Raw genomic sequence first — 26,286 nt, 5'->3', positions numbered from 1 at the left:
ATAAAATTCAATAATCCACCACTCAGTCAAAACAGGAACCAAACTAGGTTTGGATTTATATCACTAAAACCCATGCTCATCTAAACTAAGAAGATTGTGTTGGTTTTTGGCAAGGTCCCTATTCTGCACAAAGAGCATTTCCAGGTTCCACAGCTGACTCTGGAGACAGATTGATTTTAGGCAGATGGATGTTGAGATTCAAAAGCCTGGAACAGTTTGAGCCCTTCTGTATGATTCTCCTTCCTGACCCTTTTGATGAGAATTGTGTAAGGCAAAGAGTTCTAATTTTAATTCCCAGTGTTGGGGAAACATCACACAGAACATTTTCCAAGATCCAAACATAGATGGCCTATAGCAGTGGTTTCCAACCTTTTCTGTACCTCGCACCCCTACAACGCTTCTGATATATTCTTGCACCCCTTACAAAAGTTTTGAAATAACAGCAACGAATTATGCATATGCAGTATAATTTTGAAAACTCAAGTTTTCGCACCTCCTGGAATATCATCTCGCATCCCTGGTTGGGAATCCCTGACCTATACGATCTGCCAATGATACATTGGGACAGAATACTGAAGGCTAAATATTAAAGGCTCATCTCATCCTGGACATTCTTTTTTTGAACTATTACCATCTGGCAGACAGTATAGGATAATAAAAACAAAGACAAATACAGGTGAAACTCGAAAAATTAGAATATCGTGCAAAAGTTCATTTATTTCAGTAATGCAACTTAAAAAGAGAAACTAATATATGAGATAGACTCATTGCATGCAAAGCAAGATAGTTCAAGCCGTGATTTGTCATAATTGTGATGATTATGGCTTACAGCTCATGAAAACCCCAAATCCACAATCCCAGAAAATTAGAATATTGTGAAAAGGTGCAATATTCTAGGCTCAAAGTGTCCCACTCTAATCAGCTAATTAAGCCATAAGACCTGCAAAGGGTTCCTGAGCCTTTAAATGGTCTCTGTCTGGTTCAGTAGGAATCACAATCATGGGGAAGACTGCTGACTTGACAGTTGTGCAGAAAACCATATTGACACCCTCAAAAGGTAATTGCAAAAGACACTGGATGTTCCCAAAGTGCTGTATCAAAGCACATTAATAGAAAGTTATGTGGAAGGGAAAAGTGTGGAACAAAAATGTGCACAAGCAGCAGGGATGACCGCAGCCTGGAGAGGATTGTCAGGAAAAGGCCATTCAAAAGTGTTGGGGACTTTCACAAGAAGTGGACTGAGGCTGGAGTCAGTGCATCAAGAGCCACCACACACAGACGGATCCTGGACATGGGCTTCAAATGTCATATTCCTCTTGTTAAGCCACTCCTGAACAACAAACAACATCAGAAGCGTCTTACCTGGGCTAAAGAAAAACAGACCTGGTCTGTTGCTCAGTGGTCCAAAGTCCAACTTTTGCATCTCATTTGGAAACCAAGGACCCAGAGTCTGGAGGAAGAATGGAGAGGCACACACTGCAAGATGCTTGAAGTCCAGTGTGAAGTTTCCACAGTCTGTGTTGATTTGGGGAGCCATGTCATCTGCTGGTGTTGGTCCACTGTGCTTCATTAAGTCCAGGGTCAACGCAGCCGTCTACCAGGAGACTTTGGAGCACTTCATGCTTCCTTCTGCAGATGAGCTTTATGGGGATGCTGACTTCATTTTCACCTGCCCACACTGCCAAAAGCACCAAAACCTGGTTCAATGACCATGGGATTACTGTGCTTGATTGGCCAGCAAACTCGCCTGACCTGAACCCCATAGAGAATCTATGGGGCATTGCCAAGAGAAAGATGAGAGACATGAGACCGAACAATGCAGAAGAGCTGAAGGCCGTTATTGAAGCATCCTGGTCTTCCATAACACCTCAGCAGTGCCACAAGCTGATAGCTTCCATGCCACGCTGCATTGAGGCAGTAATTGCTGCAAAAGGGGCCCAAACCAAGTACTGAGTACATATGCATGCTTATACTTTACAGAGGTCCGATATTGTTCTATGTACACTCCTTGTTTTATTGATTGCATGTAATATTCTAATTTTCTGAGATTGTGGATTTGGGGTTTTCATGAGCTGTACACCATAATCATCACAATTATAACAAATCACAGCTTGAACTATCTTGCTTTGCATGTAATGAGTCTATCTCATATATTAGTTTCCCCTTTTAAGTTGCATTACTGAAATAAATGAACTTTTGCACGATATTCTAATTTTTCGAGTTTCACCTGTAGGCTGAAAAATAGTTTTTATCCCAGAGCTGTAACCATATTAAATACTACTGTATAGTGCAATATTGAAGTACAATATTAGGGGCAGTGCAATGATGAATAGAATGTGAAGGATGTGTGTATATAATGTATGTTATTTGTGGTTTTTACTTGTGTGTAGTGTGCACTGTGGACAGCACTTAATTTCATTGCGAGTTACACAATGACAATAAAGATATTCTATTCTATTCTATTCTATTCTATTCTATTCTATTCTATTCTATTCTATTCTATTCTATTCTATTCTATTCTAGTGATTTCCATTTGTCACACATATGGTCTTTAGGGGATAACAATGATATGACGCAGGCATGTCGCAGGACAAATGAATGAGGTAGGGTAAGATATTATAATGAAAAGTCAGCTTGATAATCATATTCTTTGTCAATAATCCATGTTAATTTTCTGGATTGATCAACAAATCATGACCAAAGTTCTCACCACTTTAAAATTATTCTCCTGTGCTCTAACATTTTTAAAAAATTTCTCTACTTAAAAATATTATGGAAAAATTCTTACTGTTTAGAAGAAGTATAGCATCCTGATTGGCAGTTCATATTCAGCACAGCTATTGTTTTTCCTGTCACTGGGCCAACATTGCAAACTCTACTTCTTCCTCTTTCCTTTAAGGAAATGATTTCAAATTACTTATTTAATCACCCAGTCCTCTCTCCTTGTATTTAACAATATCAGAAAAAGGAGGGAGGGTTGTTGTTGAAATTCAGCATCCTCTTCCTTGCATCTTTCATTATAGATAATCTTCCATAGTGATGAAATTATCATCTGCTAGCTACTAGCATATATTGATATTTTTCAGACATGGATCTTCTTTTGATCATTTTTAAGCTAAGATTTCTCAGAAAGACAAATGCAATATTAGAAATGACAGAAATCCAATTTATTACAAAGGGGGATGTCTGCTGCTTACAAGTATAATCAGTATAATAAAACTTTAGGTTTTCCAGATATATTAGAAAAAAAATTCCAATTCAAACCTCTGGCTCCAAAAATTAAGGGGCCCAACCTGTGATTAATTGTATGGCTCCAAGATCTAAAGAGGAAAAATGTAGCACTTTATCAGGTATAAATCAAAGATTTTACATTTCCCTTGTTGGTGGATTAGTGGGTGACATGATCTGCATTTTTAATCGTCCACCATACATTTGAGGACTAAAAACTAACAAAAATACAAATCTAAGAAAGAACTCTAATTAACCTGTTAGGACACTGCGTATAGGCTTCTGTGATACAAGGCATATTGACAAATTTGTACTGAAGCCATAGAAGTGATGAAAGGTTCTCAAAAGGCAGGCTAGTGAATATTAAACCAGACAAAATAATGCCATGTTTCCACAGAAGCTGCTTTATTATGATTCTCGACATCTGAAATCCACATATTTGGGAGTTACCCAGCTCTTAGACAACATGGATCTAGGAGAAATAGCCTAGGGATAGTAACTTGTAGGCACAGAAAAGTATCTACGGTAACTGGAGTGTGTTATGAATGAAACTGCGTATACCAGATTGCAAAAATCCTAAGATGCTCTTTCAAACAAAGTCGGCTTCTTTGTGAAGGTAGAAACCCTTTAGCTTTGGTTTTAAAATCCAGCCAAATTATCTCCATGTTATTTGTTTAGCAGTTCTGATCAGATAAAGCAATCCAGCCTCATGGCCCTGAAAGAAGCATCCTCTTGAAAGGCTTCCTGCTCTGTGTCTGCAGGAAAGCACCTCTTGTAAACATCGGAACTTACTGTGATATAGACATTATAGGAGGTCAGCCCTTTTATGTCTATGGTGGCAAAAAGTCAAGAAAAATTCTGGCAAACCTCTTTTTGAGTAAGACCTTTCATTAAAAAACGCAAGATCATTTTTCTGCAGAAGAGTGCTGTACCTGAAACACTGCTGAATCAGATTAATGCTGGGTTAGATTTTTGAGCAAACATCTGATCTGGAATGAGTCTGGACATCAGAAAGAACTGATAAAGTCTTACTTGGACAAAAGCCTGGAGCAGAGTGAGCCTTCAAGGAGCAAAACTGAAGTAGCCGAAGGACCACTCGGGACGACAGGCTAGTAACAACAGGTTTATTTAAGAGCAAGGCAAACATAGAATAACTTGTCCGGCTTTTATAGCCGGCAGCTGGTAGCGAGGACCAATCAGCGGTGTTCATTTTGGCGCCCTGTCAGGCAGGGACCAATCCGCGTCGTCTTTTGTTGACAGCTCCGGCTTCCGCGTGTCTTGGTGTTTTGACAGCCGCGAGCTGTCAGTGGTCGCGCCTGCGCTGTACGGAGGACGCTTTGACAGCTCAGGCTTCCTCGTAGTCCGGAGTTTGACAGCCGCGAGCTGTCAGTGGTGGCGCCTGCGCTGTGCGGGGAACTTTGACAGCTGTCAAAGTTCCCGCGCGTGTTCTCTGTCAGGAGTCTTTTAGTTTATGCACTTTGCTGCTGCCGTATTATTAGAACTGTTAACATATATACATATCTATTAAAGGATTGTTTACATATATAACACACCCCTTACCCCTCCCCTGGTGCGTTTCCGTCCTCTTGGATGTTTGAACCTGCCCACTGATAGTCTTTTAGGTAGGTGGGTGGTCTCCGATTCCTGGTTGAGCGGCGAAGGGGTGGAGGGTGGTCTGGTTCCGGATCTTCGTTTTGGTGTTCTTCTTCCTGGTTGGGGATAGGCAGCATTTCCGGTGGGGGCTGTATGCTGGCATTGGTTGATTGCTCAGAATTGTGTGGTGGTTGTCTGGGTCTGAGCTGATCAATATGGCGGCGTATGTTGCCCTGTGCTTGCGTAGCTATAAGGTATGAGATGGGGCCTGTTTGTTTTATTACTGTCCCTTGGACCCACTTGTTTTTATCTGTGTATGATCGTGCCCAAATCAATTGACCTGGGTTGAGTGTGCGGGCGGGGTGGGGGTGCTGTTTTTCTTCTGGATACGTGTCCGGGTGCAGTCTGTCCAGACGTGTTATTAGCCTTCTCCCCCATCTTAATTCCGCCGGTGATTTGCCGGTCGTGGAGCATGGTGTTGTGTGTTGTGCTAAGAGGAACTGGCTGAGGCGCCTCTGCCAGTTTCCTTTGACGAATTTTTTTAATGCTTCTTTTGTGGATCGTACCATAATTTCAGCCATTCCGTTTGACGATGGGTGGAACGGCGCCGACGTGACCAGCCTAATACAATTCTTCATAGCGAAGATCTGAAATTCACGAGAGGTGAATTGAGGTCCGTTGTCAGAAACTATGGTGTCAGGTAGGCCGTGAGTAGCGAATATTTTTCGTAAAGCTTGAATAGTGGCTTGGGACGTTGTTTTTCTAAGGGGTGTGACTTCCAGCCATTTTGAGTGGCTGTCTACTACAATTAAGAAACTTTGGCCTTGGATGGGTCCAGCAAAATCTATATGTATACGTGACCAAGGGTTCCTTGTAGTCTCCCATTTATGGATTGGAGCCTGGGGTGGTTCATTCCTGGTCTCTTGACAGGTATAACACCCCCCCACATACTTTTCTATTTGTTTATCTATGCCTGGCCACCACACATAACTTCTAGCCATCGCCTTCATTTTTACAATTCCAGGGTGTCCTTCGTGTAAAATTTGTAATGTTTGGTCTATGTTTTTCTCTGGTATGATAACCCTATTTCCCCACAGCAGGCATCCTCTATGTGTTGAGATCTCATTTTTTCTGTTAAAATAAGGTTGGAATTGAGGTTGTGGATTTTGAGCTGGCCATCCTGTTGTGGCCCATTTGAGGATTCTGGCAAGTATTTTATCTTTGGCAGAATTATTAGCTATGATGTTTGCAGTCAGGGGGCATTCTGGAAGTTGGGAGATTGCTAAAATCTGGCTGGCTGGGGCTGGGTCTGAGTCCCTGGTTTGTATGGGCAATCTGCTGAGGCAGTCAGCATGTCCCAATTCTTTACCTGGTTTATGTATTAGTTGATAGGAATAGGCTGCTAAGAAGGTTGACCATCTTAGCATTCTCGGGGAGAGAATTTGTGGAGTAGTTTTATTCCACGTGAATATGCCTAGCAAGGGTTTGTGATCTGTAATTATGGTAAATGGTCTTCCATATAGGTAATCATGAAATTTTTTGACCCCTGCTACTATTGCTAGGGCTTCCCTGTCAATTTGGGCATAGTTTCTTTCAGCTTTGGTTAGAGTGCGTGAATAGAAGGCTATGGGTCTTTGTGTGCCGTCCTTGAATATGTGACTTAAGACAGCCCCGATTCCATAGGGAGAGGCATCGCAAGCGATGCATATTGGGGTGTCCTCCCTGAAAAGGGTGATAGTTGAACTGTGACAGATAATCTTTTTTAACGATTGGAAGCTACTCTCATGTTCTTTGGTCCAGGACCAAGTTGTGCCCTTGTCTAGGAGTCTATGCAGAGGCTCCGCAATAGTGGCCTTATGGGGGATGAAGGCATGGTAAAAGTTTAACAATCCTAAAAAGGATTGCAGCTCTTGTTTGTTCCTAGGACTGGGTGCGGTCTGAATAGCCTGCAGTTTTTCTGAGGTGGGGTGAATGCCCTGGCTATCTATTTTGTACCCTAGGAATTCAGTGGATGTAACTCCAATAGAGCACTTTTCCCGCTTAAGTTTGAGGCCGGCTTCTCTGAGCCGGCTCAGCACAGCTGACAGCCTGTCAGCTAAGTTCGCTTCGTTTTCTCCGGCGATGAGAACATCGTCGAAGTAGGGGCAGACCCCGGGTATTCCCTTCAGGGTCTTCTCCATGATACCCTGAAATATACCCGGGGCCGCCGATATGCCAAATTGGAGCCTCTTTACCTTAAAGGCACCGCGGTGGGTGACAATTGTCTGGGCCTCCGCAGTGTCCTCAGTGACAGGCAGCTGTAAATACGCCTGTGTGAGATCAAGCTTGGCGAAAAGGGCGCCAGAGCGGATGGAAGCAAATACGTCCCTTACCGCTGGCACCGGGTAGGCATGGGGGCTGAGGGCTAAGTTGACTGTCGCCTTATAATCAGCGCACAGTCTTACTTCCCCATTAGGTTTGATTGGAGTGACGATAGGGGTCTCCCAGGTTCCCCCTTCTGTTGGCTCAAGCACCCCTAGTCCTACGAGGCGATCAAGTTCGTTTTCGATTTTTTCTTTGAGGGCAAAAGGTACCCTCCTGGCTCTTATCCTAACTGGTTGGATTGCAGGGTTTAGCTGTAAGGAGATGGGGGGACCCGTGTATTTCCCTAAAGTGCCATCGAAAACGTCGGCGAACTTATCGCAAACGGCTTCTAGGCTGGGCGTTAGGATGGTGTTAACCCCAGTTAAAGCGATACCTAGTGGACTGAACCAGTTTAGTCCTATCAGATTGGTACGGTTCCCTGGTGTAACTAAAACCTCCAGGGGACCCTTGAACCCCTTGTACTGCACTACGACCTTGGCTTTTCCTTCCAACGGAATGGGGGTTTTCTGGAAGTCAGCTAGGTGTACCTGAGTTTGTTTCAGGGGAATTTGTCCTCGGCCTTTCTGACAGATCTCCTGATAGGTTGTCAGAGAAATTAAGGAAACTGCCGACCCCGAATCTACTTCCATGTGGCAGGGCACCCCCTGAATTCTGACCCAGATCTTAACCTTGGAGCTTATGCTGTTTACCCTGTCCACTGTCTCTACCAGGGGCCCTGGGTGGGGTTCTCTGCTGGCCTGGTCAGCTGGCCTACCTGGGGGGTTTGCCTCCACCTCATTGATGTTGTCCCGGCCCTTGCTGCGGCACACCGGCTTGATGTGGCCAGTCTTCCCGCAATTGTGGCATTTCGCGTTCCTAAAGCGGCAACTTCCTCGGGCATGATTGCCCCCGCAGCTGGCACAGGCGGCTCGTTGCTCGTAATGCGGTGGTGGCGGTGGAGGGTTCCTGGATCCCCGGCGGTCCGACGTTTTTCCCCTTCTCGGCTGTCGGTGCTCCATTCGGCGCTGTAGGGCTTCTCCGTCGGTGAAATCTACCGACTCTCCGCTGTCGCTGAAGGCTGCGCTTTCCTGGTAGACGGTCGCGGGGGTCTCTGGGGTCGTGTTGGTCGGTTTCTTCTTGTGGCTGTGTTCGTATGCCATGATCTCCCTGGTCAGCTCGGCCAGGTTCATGTCGGGTTTGGACGTCAGTTTTTTCTGTAGCTTCTCGTCCCTCAGACCGATCACCACCTGGTCTCTGATGCGGTCTTCCAGGTCGGGGAAGCAGCAGTTCCTTGCGGCGTGTCTGACCCCGGCGATGAATTCGTTGGCGGGCTCGTCCTGCCGTTGTTTCTTTTGTGCGAATTGCACCCGCCAGTACAGTTCTGATCGAGCCGGCATGTAGTATTTGCTCAGCTGGTCCACCAAGTCTGCGTAGGAGACTTCAGTGATGGGCACTGGGCTGAACAACCCAACGGCTGCATCGTACACCGGGGGCCCGCTGATGTACAGCAGAGCGGCGGCCTTTGCTCGGTCGTCAGTGATTTTACTGACGAGGAGGAATCCCTCGACTTGGCCGAGGTGTGATTGCCATCTCTCGGGATGGCGGGTATCAAACTCCCTCACACGGCCGAAGTTTGCCATATCGTCCGGTCCTGGGTTGCTCCGATGGAAGTTAAAACTTCCGTGACAGCTCTTGCCGGGAACTCCCTTCCTCGGCCGTGACTTCAGCTCCGGAGCGATCCCACCTTCGTCGCCAGTGAAGTAGCCGAAGGACCACTCGGGACGACAGGCTAGTAACAACAGGTTTATTTAAGAGCAAGGCAAACATAGAATAACTTGTCCGGCTTTTATAGCCGGCAGCTGGTAGCGAGGACCAATCAGCGGTGTTCATTTTGGCGCCCTGTCAGGCAGGGACCAATCCGCGTCGTCTTTTGTTGACAGCTCCGGCTTCCGCGTGTCTTGGTGTTTTGACAGCCGCGAGCTGTCAGTGGTCGCGCCTGCGCTGTACGGAGGACGCTTTGACAGCTCAGGCTTCCTCGTAGTCCGGAGTTTGACAGCCGCGAGCTGTCAGTGGTGGCGCCTGCGCTGTGCGGGGAACTTTGACAGCTGTCAAAGTTCCCGCGCGTGTTCTCTGTCAGGAGTCTTTTAGTTTATGCACTTTGCTGCTGCCGTATTATTAGAACTGTTAACATATATACATATCTATTAAAGGATTGTTTACATATATAACACAAAAACAACAGTTGCGGCCAAAACTCCTGAAGCATGCGACTGGCTTTCTCGCACTCAATGCCTGCTGTGGCAGCTGGAGTTTGACAGCTGGAACAGCTTCACTGAGTATGCCAAAGGTTAGCGCAGAGACTTACAGAAAGCCTATTCAGTGAATTCTTGTTGGGCTTTAAAAAATACTGTATCCCCATTCTTCCTTAGAGCAGCTCATGTTATGTAATTCCTCTCGTTTATCCTCATAACAACATTATGAAGGCTGAGACGTTTTCATTGTAGTGACCTAATTTATTCCATGGCAGAGTTGGGGCTATGTCTCGGTTTAGTCACTATGCCAGTCTTGCCCACCCTGGGAAGGGAACGATTGGGGTTGGAAGTTCCCAGGCTACCGCATCCAACAGAATGGGCATGTGCAGATCCTATCTTAAGCAGTGGCATCTGGAGAGCTGCAAATGCAGTGGCTACATTTATTGAGTTTAAATATGAATTATTTAAATCCACGTCCAAGACCTTTGGAGTGCAGTGTGAAAGAAATACTGTATTACATCTCTTGTGTATTTATATTTTATATATATTAGAAGGCAGCCTTCCCAAACTGAAACCCCTGGATGTGTTGGATTTCAACCCCCATCATTCCCAGCCAATTAACTGATGAGTCTGGGGCGTAATTTCAAGAGAGGTCACGGTGAGGACCTTCTCCGCTTCAGAGCGGTAGTCCTCAACTTACAACAGTTCATTTAGTGACTTATGACCATTTCTCACACTAACGACCATTGCCGCCTCTGCATGGTCATGTGATCAAATTTCAGATGCTTGGCAACTGACTCGTACTTATGACGGTTACAATGTCCCGGGGTGATGTGATCCCCTTTGGCGACCTTCCGACAAGCAAAGTCAATGGGGGAAGCCAGATTTACTTAGTTTACAACCTGTAAACTAACTTAACAACTGCAGTGACTCACTTAACAGCCGTGGCAAGAAAGTTCGTAAAATGGGGCAAACCTCACTTAACAACTGTCTCCCTCAGCAACAGGACTCTGGAGCTCCATTGTGATCGTAAGACGAGGACTACCTGCATTGGGTAATATAAACACGTCTTCTACCCAATCAACCTCTGGAGGGGAAAACCCGGCAAAGAATGAACCAAGGTAGGAGAGAGGAGGGAGAGCCAGGCGCGGGGGGGGGGGGGCTTGTTGAGAGGCTTTTTACTTGTGGAAAGGCGAAGCTGCGAGAGAGGCTGGCAAATGCCGCCGCCGCCGGGCACCAAAGGAGAGGACAAACACCTGCCTGACCTCTTGCAAGCTCACGTGGACAGAGCTGTCCCCCGTGGCCGTGGGCGAAAACCCCTCTCGGTGGAGCCAGCGAGGCACCGTCCAAGGCCAGGGGTCTTCAAACTTGGCCCTTTTATGACTTGTGGACTTCAACTCCCAGAATTCCTCAGCCAGCTTTGCTGGCTGAGGAATTCTGGGAGTTGAAGTCCACAAGTCATAAAAGGGCCACGTTTGAAGACCCCTGGTCCAAGCCTTCCGGAGGCTTCTCCGGTAACTCTCGGTTGGGTTCTCCCTGCCGGGAGGCGTCGACGTTGCCATTCAGTCAACTCCCGCTGCCGCCCAGCTGAGCTCAGCGATTCCTCGGCGCCGGAAAAAAAAAAGACAGACGGGCGGGCGGGCGAGCGAGCGAGCGGAGTGGCAAAGCCAGGAGCCGAGCGAAGCAACCTTCGGACAGGAAAGGAAGTGCGTCTGTCCTCCCGCAGGGCGGCGAGGATCTTTTTTTTTTTTTTTTTTTTTGGGAGGCTTCGTTTGAGCCGCCCTGGGGCCGGAGGTGAGCGGCCGGCCGCGGAGAGAACTCCGAGGGAGCGAGCCAAACCCGCCAAAACGCTTCCTGAGCGGCCGAGCCAAAAACCCGAGACGGCGCGCGCGAACAAGCCGGCGCGCGGACGAAGACGGCCCCCTTTGCTCCAAGGGCCCTTCGCGAGTTCAGGCGGGGACCGGTCGAGACTAGCCCCGCTTTTCTCGCCCTAATAAAGGTAACGGCCGCCTCTCTCTCTCTCGGGAGCCCGCTTTTCTCGCGCGTCCTGGGAGCCCGCGGCGGCCGGTCGCTTTCCTCAGGTTGACGGGAGAAAAGGACGAGGCGCAGAAGGCGGGACGTTAATACCCCCCCCCCCGCGGCGAGGCGCAGCAATAAACAGGAGAATCCAGTAAAGGAGGCGTTTGAGGGGAGGGGGGGGGCTCGTCGTTAAGATTTCCGAAGGAACACCAATTCTGGTTAAAACTTTCCCGTCAGAAAGCTTTGGAGCGACTAGGAACGGGTCTCTCCAAAATCTCTCTCAGCTCTCCGCCTTGTTGTTTGATCCGATGGAAGACGGGGCGGGGAGGGGGAGGGGGGGGGAGAGGGGACGACGGGTGTTTTGGGCCAGATCCGGAGCAGGAAAGTTTTGTGCGGCGAGGGACAAAAGTTGCAGTTTTGGGGGGGGGGGGAAGTGGTGGAGGGTGAGGGAAAGAAGAACCGCGCTCTCTCGGCCGGATATCGCTGCTTCCGTCTGCTGAGGGACGACGTGAGCCAGTGGTCCCGTGCAGGGAAAATTGTCCCTCCGGCAACTGGGAAGGCGGGAAGGGAGGAAGGCAGCGCGGCAGACTCCATCCCAGGAAACCAGGGCCAGCAGAAGTGGAAGGCCCGGTGCTCAGCAACAGGTGTTTTTGTTTTCCCCCCCCAATCGACTCGGGGCTATTTTTATTTTTTTTATTTATTTTAATTCCATTTATATCCCGCCCTTCTCCGAAGACTCAGGGCGGCTTACAAACTTAGCAGTAGCCTTCATTCTGTGTATATGCCTGCTTATTAGGGCTTTCACACACACCCCAAGCGGCATTATTACAAAATCAGCTTAATTGCCCCCAACAATCTGGGTCCTCATTTTACCTACCTCAGAAGGATGGAAGGCTGAGTCAACCTTGAGCCTGGTGGGATGGGAACCTGCACTAATTGCAGGCAGCTGGTGTTACTTAAGGAGGCATTAGCCCACTGCTCCACCAAGGCTCAATATCCCTGCAAAGGGGAGCCAGCAGTGCTCCCCTCGGCGCGCCTGGCAGGAGCGGGTTAATTTTGACTTGCACGTTCAGATTCCTGGCAGAAACACTTCGCCCTTGTTTCCAGATTCCCCCCCCCCCTCCACCCTGGGACAGGAAAAACTGGAACAGAGGTGCCGAGGATGGCTGCCATTGCTTTGGGGAGGCGGCTTGTCGGTTTCTTTGCGCAATTGCTAGCTTGTGTTACAGGAGCTTTGCCCCTCAGAGCATTTAGCTGGATGGGTGCCCTCCTGCAGCCACGGGGGGGGGGCACATGGCAGCTGCTCCTCCTCTCAGTTGAAGGCTATTTAGAGAACACCCAAAGAGCCTCCTCAAAGAAATGTGTGATTAGCCAAGCACTGATTCTTCCTGGGTGAATGAATGTGTGAACTGGAACCACCGGAGACCCTTATGTTGGAGGTGGTACCACAACCCTGTTTGTGGTGTTTGAAATGTGGTGCCCAGTTTGCATGTTGAAGCTTCCCTGCACTGAGATCGGAAATTGCTTCATTTAGCTTTACTGGTGTGGCTGGTATTCATCAAAAGTTTATATAATTTTCCTTCTCCCTACTTAGGAGTTGAATTTGGAACTTCTGCATGAAAAAATATTGTGGTCTATCAGCCTTTGATGTTTCTGCCATTAAATGATTAATATTGATGTGAGCACCAATGCAACGAGTCTCTTGGAAGCTGTGGGAATTTCTTCCCCATCTAATTTCAGGCTTCATGAACACTTCACCAAAAGTGTTGGTCCTCAAATCCTGTTCATCAGCTGGAGGAAAGGCAGGAGTACAAGATATAGTTTCCGTTTTTCTTAACTGCATTCATTCTTATGTTTTTGGTGATCTTGATGGATCAGTTGATTTGAGTGCTAGCCACACAGAATGACAAGTGTTTTTGTACTACAGCTAGGTGCAAAAACACGTTTAATTAGGTCACATAGCAAATTGTGTATGGCTTTCTTAATAATAGTTCATTTGTTAGCAACTTGTAAGAACCCAGCCCTTTTCATTACTGTAGTTTATTACTCAGTGAATTGAGCAAATCCTGAGTCAGGACTTGAGAGAAATGAGTTGAGACCTTGTCTCCATTGCTACCCCAATTAATGTTAGACATGATCACTTTTGTATAAAGTTTTGGAGGCAGAACTACTTTAACAGGTGTTTTGATGTGCTGCTTCATTTTATGAACAGATTCGGCAATATGTCGCATTTCCTACTGTATTATCTTTTCAGCTGATATTCTGAAAATGTCACTGAAAATGGTATCAGAGATGGTAAATGCTTTCTGGAAGCCCTCATCTCATCTAATTAAATGTGATAAGTTGGAGAAATTCTCCAAAGGATCGTTCATGTTTAGGAACTGATGTGCATATCCTTCTGGCTAAAACTATAACTCACAAAACACCTGATATATGGGGAAAGACCATATCTTTTAAAAGCACCAACTCTATCAGAATCAACCTATTTTTCATTATATATGGAATCATAGTCTCTTTTCCCAGCTTTCAGCCACTTCTCGGAATCATTGCCACATTCTTTCTTTTACAAGTCACTACATGTTTACCTAGGAATAAGTTCCACTGAAACTAATAGACTTTCCATATGATAAAATATGCATGGAATTCTGCTTCCAGTTTCTGGCTCCAGCCAACAATGTACCTGCTCTTTTTCTGTTCTGCAATATGCCACTTTTCTCCTTGGATGCATCATTTTACTACAGAGAGTAAAAGGTTGCAGCCTAAGATTAAAATAGGCAACAAAGCCAATTAACCACTGAACAGAAAAATATAATTCCTGAGCCAAGCCCGGCTGACATTTTTTTTTATTTGTTTCTAAAGTTATCATATTAAGCTTTGCAGAAAGGGTATAATTTCTGAGTTTTCAGGATTACCTGTGGTCCCTAAAGCATTACACAAATATTGTTGAGTTAAAACAAATGAGGTTTTTAAATGCAATTACTTCATTTAAATTAATGTTGAAGCTTAATTAAACTAAAGAAGCCAAATAATGTGTTGTTCCTACCCACTTCTTTCTCATCTCCCCACCTGCTCTTCTTCAATATGCCCTGTACATGCCAATGAGGGATTAAATTAGCTCCTGCCCTGAAATGCTTATATCTGAGCTTTACAGCAGTGTAGTACAGTCTTTCAAGTGAGGCCCTGGCTCCTCCTGGGTCTCCCCAAGCTAAATCCGAATATAGCAATACATTTTGCAAGTTTTCCCAACCTCTTTAAAAGGAAAGGGAAGACCCAAGCTAAAATTAGAATTGTATAGAAAATGTAGTCTACTCAGCAGTAGGATCCCACTCAACACACTGAAATAAAATGGATTGGGGGAACTGTTCCTTTACTTTGCAGCATACTGTCTTTGACCACCATAAGTGCAGAGGCTGCAAAATTAATAAATTAGAGTCTGTGAGGGCAATGACTATAGAATTAAAATATGGTAAGGTATAAACTATAAAAATTCCAGAAAACTAAAAGCTGCAAAAGCTACCTGACTAATTAAAGTTTTGTGAAATTGTAGAGATGAATAGTGAAACAATTTACTTTTTATTTTACTTAATTTATTTTATTGCTCTAATGGTCTGTGGATCTTACATCACTCTCTAACTATGTGGAAATGTCCATGTAGTCACCACGAATCAAGCTAGATTCAAGGGACCTTGACTTTTGAATACTGTGCCTATTCAGATAATAGATGCTAGTAGGTTTCAAAATATTTGATAAAGTAGCAAAATTCATTTTATACAGCTAGTTTCAAAGGGTTCTTTGAAAACTTTTCCTTTTATGTAGGAAAATTTTATGGGCTAATATATTTGCTAATTCTTACTGGTGCTATAAAGCTTCTTGTGTTTTTTGTTGCACAGACTAACATAATTAACAACCTTGTAAATTCTAAAATCTTCTACAGTGATAAAGTAGAAGGAGAAAAAGCAGAAAGTTGTAGATTTTTTAAAAGCAACTTTTACAAAAGCATACACTTTCTGTAACAACTGCTTAGATTTCTGAGCATATTTTCAATCCAGAACACACTTTACCTTATTCTATACATTTATTCTAGCCACTAGAAAAACCAGCCCATTTCTCCATATATCAATATCTAGGAGCTTGCCTTAGTTTGGCCTCAACCATCCATCCTTGAAACTATAAGTCCTAACTTTTATGTAACCACAGTCTTTTTAGTTAAAGGTAAAGGTTCCCCCGCACATGCGTGCTAGTCATTTCCGACTCTAGGGGCCGGTGCTCATCTCCGTTTCAAAGCCGAAGAGCCAGCGCTTGTCTGAGGATGTCTCTGTGGTCATGTGGCTGGCATGACTAGACGCCAAAGGTGCACGGAACGCTGTTACCTTCCCACAGGAGTGGTCCCTATTTGTCTACTTGCATTTTTACATGCTTTCGAACTGCTAGGTGGGCAGAAGCTGGGACGAGTAACAGGTGCTCACTCTGCTACTTTTTAGTTAAAGGTAGCTTAATATGTCACAGTGAAACTAAAGAAATTATATCTGCAAATCAGAGGCTTATTAGGACATCAACACAATGCTGTTGTGTTAATATATTTGAATAATGAGGGTTTCTCATTGCACATGCAATGAACATATCCATTTGTGGATGTATGTTTATAAATATGGCTTTTTAATATAAAGTACATACTGGTACTTTATGATTGGCATCATTTTACTAGTCATAGATAGCTAGATGACACTTGTTAGTCTGACACCCTACAGATGTTTTCAAGTATGAATCCTATTACCCCCTAGCCAATGTGATGACAAATCCCCAAATAATACATCAATTACTTCTAGGGGGATAAAGAATAAAAAGTCAGGTAATTGAAATTGCCTTCTATGTCTTATTATTGACATAACCAATTTTGGCAAACATCCAGCATTCAGTTTTAAACATACTTATTCAACGGAACTTCGAAGAGTGTGTGCTTAGGACCACATGCAAAGTCAGGTTTCCTGAGATTCAAGAAGGCTGCTTCATACATAAATAATAAAGAGATTGGCATATTACTTTTCAAGAATGTCAATGAAAAACAGCAGACTTAGAGATCAAGGAAACCACCAAGTGTTTGCAAGATAAGTCAGTTTTTATTCCCTCAGATTAGAGCAATTGCAAAATTTGCTTGGATTTAATTTTGTCCTAAAACTGGCAGAGGCGCATGTACTTTTTATTTTGCTACATTACTCAGTTGCATAAGAATAAACAAAGGTAATGTTTCTTTTGATTGCCTTGAATGAAAGGCAATCAGCTGATTGGACATTCTGATACCTTACTTTAAGGTATCTCCACCCTCCAAATATGGGGCTCAGAACAGTTGCCTTATCTTAAAAGAAGTCTCAACGACTTACACACAGCTGTGCATGTTCTACAAACTAAGTGTGTGGCTAAAGTTAATATTTAAGAATTGTCTTCCAGATCCTCAGGAAATGCAGGGAAATACTTCATTGTTTGCTGTTGCTAAATTTCGAGGTTTAGCCAACTTCTGTTTGTGGAATTGCTTCCTTAAGAGTTATGGGAGTTTGGAGGCTGTTTGTAGCTTCAGCAGTCACTGATGGCCCTGACAAAAGGTGTAAAGAGGAAGTTTGTCTGCAACAACTTCTGCCGTGACTGGGGTCCTAAAATAGAAAACCGGAAATGGTTAGAGCTGTTTCTGCAATTAGGCCCACCCATGATGAGAAAGGAAACTTTTAGTCCTCAAAAAAAATAAATCACTAGTAGAATCATTAGAATAGGTGTTGTATTTTGAATGGACACATGATCAGACACATTTTGCAAAACATCCAGCGTGATCAGTTCAATTATATTTTTGATGATTAAAATGTTATATGGATTGAAATTTATTAGGCCACATTTTGTTTTTGAAAATCTAATGCAGTAATGACTTCTGTAGCATTGTGTATACAGTAATTCCCAGCGAGGTAAGGATTTAAGTCTCTAATAAAGGTTTAAAGAAAGTGCTGTATTGCTTCACCTTCATGAGAGAAGAAAGGTTTGTTTGTTAGCAGCATATTATTCTGGGGCAGTGGCACAGTTGAACAGTGCCATGTTTTTAGACCTCCTAGCTTGTACCAAGCCCGATGGAAGGCCGTCATTTACCCCTCCCCTTTTCTGCATGGAAAATTAACTTCCAGCACCAATACAGCAACCACCCAAACTGTTTTTGTCCTTTCTGATCCCCTCCATAGGGTTGCAGGGTGGGTTGACACCTCCACACCCCCAGCAGCCAAAAAAAGAGTGCCCATTTTCATCATTTAGCAGGTTGTTTCCACAAAATGGAGGGAATTAGTTCACTAGGGAAGTGTTACTCTTATCCCGAATAAGCCTATTCTAGCCTTGGTCTTATCTCTTTTGGATACATTTGCAGGGTCAATCAACTGGGTTTAAACGGGTATCTCCCTGACCCAGTTAAGCATGTTGTGCAAAAGGCCAGTAATTCTTCCTCTCAATTGCTATCCAATGGCAGGCATCCTAAGTAGAGGCTGCTTAATGCAGTTTCCAAACTTGGCATCCCCTGAATGGCTTGAAATGCAGGTAGTCCTTGACTTAAGCCATTTGCTTAGTGACCGTTTGAGGTTACAGTGGCACTGAAAAAAGTGACTTTTGACCATTTTTCACATTTACAACCGCTGCAGCTTCCCTGTGGTCACATGATCAGAATTCAGATACTTGGCAACTGACAATGTATTTATGATGGTTGCCGGGTCCTGGGGTCGTGAGACCATATTTGCAACATTCTGACAAGCAAAGTCCATGGGGGAAACCAGATTCACTTAACAACTGCATCACTAACTTAACAACTGCAGTGATTCATTTAACAACTGTGAAGAAAGAGTGAGGCAAGAGGCAAATGAGGCAAAATTCACTTAGCAACTGTCTTGCTTAGTAATGGAAATTATGGGCTCAACTGTGGTCATAAATCGAGGAATACCAATTGTGGTCATAAGTCCCACCACCCATAGTGCTGCAAGCATGCCAGATAGTTGCAGTCCAATCTAGGTAAGAGACGCTTGATCAGGTGAGATGCATATTGTAAACTTTATAAAGTATTTGCCTAGAACTGAAAGGGTTTCCTTCACTCACAGAGACTTTAGGAAGAATTAGAACACCTGAACTATTTCCCATCATTTCCCACCATTTCCCAATATACCTCAAAGTACTTTGGGGTGGAAATATCTTATTTGTTTTTTCTCACTGCTTTCCTGGTGTCTGGCAAAATGATAGATTCCACACACACACACACCCAATATCAATGAAACTTGCAGCTTATTAACTACGTAAGTCTCCTGATTTTTTCCTGATGGGAATCAACTCTTATATGTGGTTTTGTAAACAGCTGAAAATTGTTTGGTACTTAAGATGATTAATGAGTGAATTACTTGGGAAGACTAAAAGAATAATGTAGCACATTATCCCACATCTTTGTTTGCAAACCGCTAACTTTTTGTAGCCACACAATACTTTAATAACCCAGTTATTAAAAAAACCAGGACAGTGGAAGTACCATAAATGTATAAATAAATGTAAATAAATGTATTATTACTTTGTAATAATGCCGCTTGGGGTGTGTGTGAAAGCCCTAATAAGCAGGCATATACATAGAATGAAGGCTACTGCTAAGCTTGTAAGCTGCCCTGAGTCTTTGGAGTAGGGCGGGATATAAATGGAATTAAAATTTAAAAAAATATGGAGGTAGGGAAATTGGCTATTGAGTTGTATGCCAGAGCATACAATGAGCCCTGAACAACATGTAAATGTGACTAATTTAAAATTTAACAAATGTAGTTACTGATTTTGATTATTATTTTTGTCACATTAAAAATTGTGCTTCGATAGCAACATCTAAAGGAGCTTGGAGGGAATACCAGTCTTGAAGACTTGGGATCGCTACATGCCTATCCCTGTTTTGTGCATTCATTATATGAGTCTCTGAATCCTAATGTCTCAAAAATATCCTGAGAGTTTACTATTGATTTTGTTTCACCAGTTACTTCTCTAGAAATTTTTGAGCCCACATCTTGTCACTTGAATTCTTGTAAGTATGTACTGTATATGTGCATATTGATATTTATGAGGAAAGTTTTAGCACATTTTGGAACAACCACTGGTATGAATCCACCCACATTTCAAAAGATTGTTGTGGTGGCACTTCTTGTTTTGCAGCTGAGGAGAAACTGATGCGGTTATCATTGCTTGGGCTCACTGGGTTCATTCTCAAGCATGAATGCATGAATTCCATAGTGTAGCCCAGCCTGTATGCTCTGGGGAGGCCAGGTGACGTGAGGCTGCGGAATAGCTAACAACAAAAGCATTTTACAAGGTTGGCTTTACCATTAAGCTCTTGGTCCAAAGGTGCTGGATAATTGCCTCAAAACTGGACTGTGGAAAATATGGCAGGGGGACAAAGCCACTGAATCCGTATGCTTACTTTGGAAGCCCTTTCAACATAATTTCCTATGCTTGGAAGCTATAGCACTGTATTTACAATTACAGGACAAGCATCACATAGGTCTGTTCATCATCTTAGCTAACTCTGTTCTGCCTGTCACCATCCTGAATAGCAATGGTTTATGCTACTGATAGCTGGCCTCACAATATTTAGGGTTGTTGTGGAATGTCGCACATTCTAAGACAGCCTTCCTCTAATCTGATGCAGCCCAGCTATACTGACTCCAAATTCCTACTATAGTCATATGATAAAGCTACTAAAAGGATTGTAGTTCAGCTCATGTAGAGGGTGACAGACCAGGAAGGCTGTTTTAGGCCTGAGAACACTAGCCAAAGAAAGTGCACAGGAAGTCCTCGACTTACAACAGTTCATTTAATAACAGTTCAAAGCTACAACAGCACTAAAATAAATGACTTATGACCATTTTTCATACTTAACAACTGTTGCAGCATCCCCGTGGTCACATGATCAAAATCCAGATGCCTGGCAAGTGGTTCATATTTATGATGGCTGCAGTGTCCCAGGATCATGTGATCAGCTTTTGAGACCTTCTGACAAGCCAAGTCAATGGGGAATCCAGATTCACTTAACAATTGTGTTACTAACTTAACAAATGCAAACGATTCACTTAAGAAACATCGTAAAATGGGGCAAACTCACTTAACAAATGTTTCCCTTAGCAACATAGATTTTCACCTCAATTGTGGTTTGTAACTCGAGGACTACCTATATTGCACCAAGATAACTTTCAAGTTTTATCCTGTGAATTTTTTTAACAAAGGAATGGACAACCCCGAGGGACTGAATTATCACTGCAGCCTTCAATATGTTTGTAAAAAGAGCTCTGGAGGATTGCAATGCTGAGGCGTTTGGGTGAGGGTGGGGGGCTATAGCAGCAGGAGGGAAAGAAAATCTCATTTCATGCACTTGTGTGAGTGTGGATGTTATTCTGAACACCGAACTGCTGTGGGAGGCAAACCATTTCATCCTTTGCTCTTCCACAGAGCAGTCCACAGCCTCTGCCTTACACCATCGTCTTATTTTGCAGAAGCTGCACAGGAACTGAGGCCATGCTGAGTGAAATTGAGACCTCCGTTCACCTAGCTCTCCAAAAAGCGTGGCTACAATTAAGCTTGCAATCAACTCCTTTAAACACTGTCCAGATATGGAAAACCCAGGTCTGTGCTTGGTATTAGAGCATGACATTCTAATTAGGAAAAGTGAAATGGTTCCAGTTTTCTTTTGCTATCCTTCCCTGTTGGAGAAAAAAAGAAAAAAGAAAACACAGGAGAGTGTCAAGTACAAGGAACAACGTTGTCGGCCGATCAGATAATTTTTTTTATTGCTATTTGCCTGTTTACAAAAATCTCACCAGGCTAACTTCACTCTCTTGAGAACAACCATAGCCCTTCAGCCCTTTGTGGGGGTGTGGGGGGTGTGTGTTAGGTCTCTGTTGCTTCCTCCCTTGCACAGATTCCAAGCTAGCCAGGCTATTGGTTCCACTCCCAACCTCAGTTGCCGATTCCATCACAACAGCTTGTTGTTGTTGTTGTTAGTTGCGAAGTCGTGTCCGACCCATCGCGACCCTATGGACAATGTTCCTCTAGGCCTTCCTGTCCTGTACCATCTTCTGGAGTCCATTTAAGCTCACGCCTACTGCTTCAGTGACTCCATCCAGCCACCTCATTCTCTGTCGTCCCTTTCTTCTATTGCCCTCAATCTTTCCCAGCATTAGGCTCTTCTCCAGTGAGTCCTTCCTTCTCATTAGGTGGCCAAAGTATTTGAGCTTCAACTTCATGATCTGGTCTTCTAAAGAGCAGTCAGGGTTGATCTCCTCTAGGACTGACACAAGGAGCACCTAAAGAGTCTTAGGGTGCCTTGAAATTAAGCATTATTTATACTTAAAGACTTCATGAGAAAACTACTATAGGCTTCATTAAGCTCACTTACTATAAAAAATGAACATTGTTGCAATTTTCTATCCTCTTTCTATTAATTCTGTCCTCTTTACAATACACAACATGTATAAACCTATCATGGCTGATAGTAATTGCTGATGGGTTGTTTAAATAAAAAATATCATTTTTTTAATTAACTAAATTGTTTACACATGGTACCCTTCAAGTTTTGTTTGTAAACAGTGCCAAGGAAAGAAAGTGTGTATGGAAAATACTGCTGAGAAATAAACCTGGATATTTTGATTTTATCTATGTTCAACAATATTGATGTATTAGTCATAACTGTGGTACTGCTTAGCTTAATGCATACATCTCAGATAGGAGCTAACAACACTAGTGATATATTACCAGGATTTTGCCTTTGTTGATAGGGATTATGTATATGTAAACTTATGTAAGTTTGTATGAAACTAAAAAATTGGAAATCACTGAACCTCTTTCCTCATGTTGATTACCTCTTCTGCTTCAAGAGGTTGAGTCAGACTTTCTCCGAAGTGTGCATGCCCTTCTTCGGGAACTTGATGGCCATCATCCAGCCTTCCAGAGTGAGAGAGGTAAGATCACTCCAGATTGCCAGCCTTCCAAGAGATTGGTTGCTGTGTGCTTACACTTCCATTCTGTCAAGCATGGGAAATCAGGAAATCCAGGCAGTTCAAATGAATATAAAGGTCTGTTGCAAGCTTAAGCTCTCTTCAAGAATCTACTAATTAATAAAGCAAATTAGTAGTAGATAAGAGTCAATGGGATTTAAGATCAGCTGGACTTAGATTTCTTGTGGGCGTGAAGGAACTCAAGACTGAAGATGCATTTGACTCCTCCCTCAGGCTCAGCTTGATCATCTCCTACACATTCTGCCTACATAAGCTGGAGCAAGGAAAGCTTGAATCTCCATGCTAGGATGTCATTCACTTGGAATTTGTTTTTGGATACCTTACTTGGTGAGATACTTGCTCAAAGATGAAGTAATTGATCTGATCCTAGAGGACAAATCTCTGCCCATTAAATTCTTCATTACCAGTAAAACTACAGAAAAGCAATTGCTCCTTGTCAAAGAACATGCTTTGTAAAGATGAAATTTCCATCTATTATCTCTAGTTGAGATATTTCAGGCAGCGAGATAGCAGAGCTTTGCCTAAAGAAAAGAGAACTGCCAAATGGCTGGGTAGAACATTGATCAAATCCAGTGGATTCCCAGTTGGTTTGGCTTAATGTATGCTAGGAATAAACAACCCACATAGGGTAGGTTCACAACATGCTTAAGTGGATTACAAGCATGTCATGAATAAACGTTCAATCTAAAATAGTCTTGGAGTTGTCTGGGGACAAATTACTTTCTCTAGTAAGCTGTATCCTATGAATAGAGAACAGATGGTTAACATAGAGTTAATCCACTCTTATCATCCACCCAGAAATGAAAGTGTAGAGCAATATCAGGGCTTCTCTGGGAAGTAATTCTGTTATTTTCTTTTTTTAATAAAGATTTTATTAGGTTTTTTCTCCTTACATACATAAGTAAGTTTTTCAACCAGCGTGCAGTCTGGGTTCAAAAGCGCTAATACATAGTCAAATCCTAATCTTTGGTTCTTTCCTCTAGCCATTTGTAGAATGACTCCCAGGTTTGATAGTATTCTATTTCTTCTTTATCTTTCAGTCTCATAGTTAATCTGTCCATGTCTGCGCATTCCAATATTTTTTAATTACTTCTTCCTCTGGTGGTATTCTTTCATTTTTCCAGTATTGCACGAAGGTTATTCTTGCTGCTGTTGTGATGTGTAGAACTAAATATAAACTTTGTTTATTAATCTTTTCTGGTATCATACCTAATAGAAAAAGTTCAGGATTAAATTCTACATGTTCTCCCAACAATGTCAATTTCTAATTTCTCTCCCATAATTTTTGCCATTTTCTAGTTTATATTATAACCAAAAATTTTCGCCCATCTTTTCATTGTTTCTTTAGTTTGTTCACTTTCCATCTCCAAAATTAACAAAAAATTATACATTTTCTTAATTAATTTCTCATCAGAGGTTAACAATATCTTATCAAATACAGTTTGTTCTTTATAAAACCCATACAGTTTCACATCTTTTTCATATCTATTTTGCATTTAGCTGTGCCCACGACAGGTTGATGCCCTGATTTTCCAGTTCTTGTCTCGATTTTAATGTCCCATCAGTATTTAGAATATCTCTATATGTCCAGATTTTTTCAAAGTCTATCAAATTTGGATTTGAAAAAGCTTCCATCATTGATAGCCACCCTGGAATTTTTACATATATTTTAGTTTTATTTTTTCCCATACTGTTATCAAAGCTTTTCTAATATAGTGATTTTGGAAATATTTATGAATTTTATTTTTCCCATACCTCAAAAAAGCATACCACCCTAATTGTAAATCGTGTCCCTCCAAATATAACAACCTTTTATTCCTGAGAGTTATCCATTCTTTCACCCATATTAATACAGATGCTTGATAGTACAAAGCCCACTCAGGTAGCCCAAAACCTCCATTTTCCTTAGCATATTGCAATGTTTTCATCTCTATTCTAGCTTTCTTTCCTTGCCAAACAAACTTCCAAATTAATGAATTTAAATCTTGGAAGAATTTTTTCTCAAGTTTTATCGGATTTGTTTGGAATAAAAATAAAATCTTCGGCAATATATTCATTTCAACTGTAGCCATTCTTCCAAGTATTGACAATTACAAATTCTTCCACTTTTCCAAGTCTAATTTTATTTGTTTCAATAGCCTTGTATAGTTGTCTTCTTTTATTGTTGAGCATTTGGCTGATAAGTATATACCTAAATATTTGACCTTTTTCACTATCTGTAGCTCTATTGATTCTGACATTCGTTTGTTTTTGTTTTTTTCTTATCTGTAAGATTCTTTACTATTACCTTGGTTTTTTCTTTATTTATTATTAATCCCACTGTTTCTCCATACTGTTTGTTCTGTACCAGCCTGCTACCGGCCCTGCAGAAAAGGCAGGGACAACCCCTTTACAAACGGCAAGAGGCTGGAACTAAGCCTGCCAAATTTATTAACATAAAACAGAGCAAAACAAGACATGAACCATGAAACAGGAGCTATTCAAGCGGTTGCCTTCAGCAAACCAGCCCTCCCATGCATTCCCCTTTTATACAGTTCAGGGCGTGGCTTCTCTCTGCCTCCTTCCGAGGTGCCCCATAGCCTTCCTCTGTTTACTCCTGATTGACTGCCTCCTGCGTCGGGCGTCCTTGAACAGGGCCAGCTGTGGCTCATCTTCATCCATGCTGTCAGGCTCACCCAGCTGGGTCTGCATCGTGACCAGGTGGGAGGGGCCTGGCTGAGGGCTCTCATCAGCAAGCTCTCCAACCCCCTCAGCAAGCTCTTCAACACCCCCCTCCTCCTCCTCTGAGTTGTCCGACCCAACTGCCGAACCCACAGGCTGACCCTGAATCACAACACTGTTCTATTTTTCCCCACAATTTAGGAATCATCTCCAGAGGTTCTTCCAAAATAAATACTAAATCGTTAGCAAATGCTTGTAATTTACATGTTTCACCCTTTATCCCCAACCCTTTAATTTCTGTATCTTGTTTAATATTTCTATTTAAAACTTCCAAGGTGAACATGAATAACAGGGAATTCTCTCTGTTATTTTCATCTCATAGCCAAAAAAGACATGGAAATAGTTAAGTTTCTGTCCACTATGCTTCTGATTCCAATCGGTCCTTGAGGAATTTCTTCCCAGGTTTTTCAGAGGAAAGTTAAAAAAAGCAATAAGTAACAATCTCACTACTTTCTATAAAGATAGCCACTCTTCATCTTTGGACATCAGTTCACAGAGGTGATATATTTGCCTGGATTAGTTGTGTTGTGTGAAGATAACTGCAACAAAACCTTAATGACAGATCGTGGTGGACTCCAACCAGTGTCAATATCCATTTCCCTTAGCTTTCTTTAGACTGCTATCTGGCCATTTGTATGACAGGGTTATTGCTGTTCCATAGCATTACAAATGATGCATTGGTTAACTTAATGTACTGAAGTTAAATGAAGGCAATGTAATGGCTCAAAGGTGCTTTTCAAAAGGCATCTGGACTTTCTTGGGGTGTTTTTTGTTTTGTTTTGTTTTTTGAAAATGTTTCACTTCTCATCCAAGAAGCTTCTTCAATTCTTCAATTCTTAGATGAGAAGCGAAACATTTTCAAGGAAAAAAAACTCCAGTTGCCTTTTGCAAAGCATCATTGGGACAACCATGACTGAAAGACTGAGAATCTTTATAGACAAAAGGCAATGTAAGTGTTTTTGTTCAGATTTTTTTTCATGCAATACTAAAAACATCTTGGAAGCAAATTCCTATTCTAGGAATAGAATAGTTTTAAGGACTGGAAAGAATTATTAATATGTTTAATTGTACTTAAAGTTAATGAT

At 42.8% G+C, this 26,286-nt stretch overlaps 1 protein-coding gene across 6 annotated transcripts in view; it reads left to right on the top strand.

Annotated features, from left to right (window-relative positions):
• The first annotated feature begins 11,041 nt into the window (after positions 1-11,041).
• PIK3R6 (phosphoinositide-3-kinase regulatory subunit 6) overlaps positions 11,042-26,286 on the top strand; it is a 33,635-nt gene continuing 18,390 nt past the window's right edge. Inside the window, exons 1-4 of one of the 6 annotated variants that reach the window (XM_083352341.1) lie at positions 11,042-11,415; positions 19,450-19,497; positions 20,960-21,089; positions 22,340-22,423. In XM_083352341.1, the coding sequence (XP_083208467.1) occupies positions 21,077-21,089; positions 22,340-22,423 (97 nt within the window). In that variant the 5' untranslated portion in view covers positions 11,042-11,415; positions 19,450-19,497; positions 20,960-21,076. Of the gene's footprint in view, positions 11,416-11,885; positions 12,080-19,449; positions 19,498-20,959; positions 21,090-21,138; positions 21,457-21,751; positions 22,424-26,286 lie in introns of those variants that run through there. The other 5 variants (XM_083352337.1, XM_083352340.1, XM_083352339.1 and 2 more) reach the window with 5 other exon arrangements.

The sequence above is a fragment of the Vipera ursinii genome (assembly GCF_947247035.1).
Source record: "Vipera ursinii genome assembly, chromosome: 2".
Classification (NCBI taxonomy): Eukaryota; Metazoa; Chordata; class Lepidosauria; order Squamata; family Viperidae; genus Vipera; species Vipera ursinii.
The sequence above is the reverse complement of the archived record's forward strand: the minus strand, read 5'-3'. Positions and strand labels throughout refer to the sequence as shown.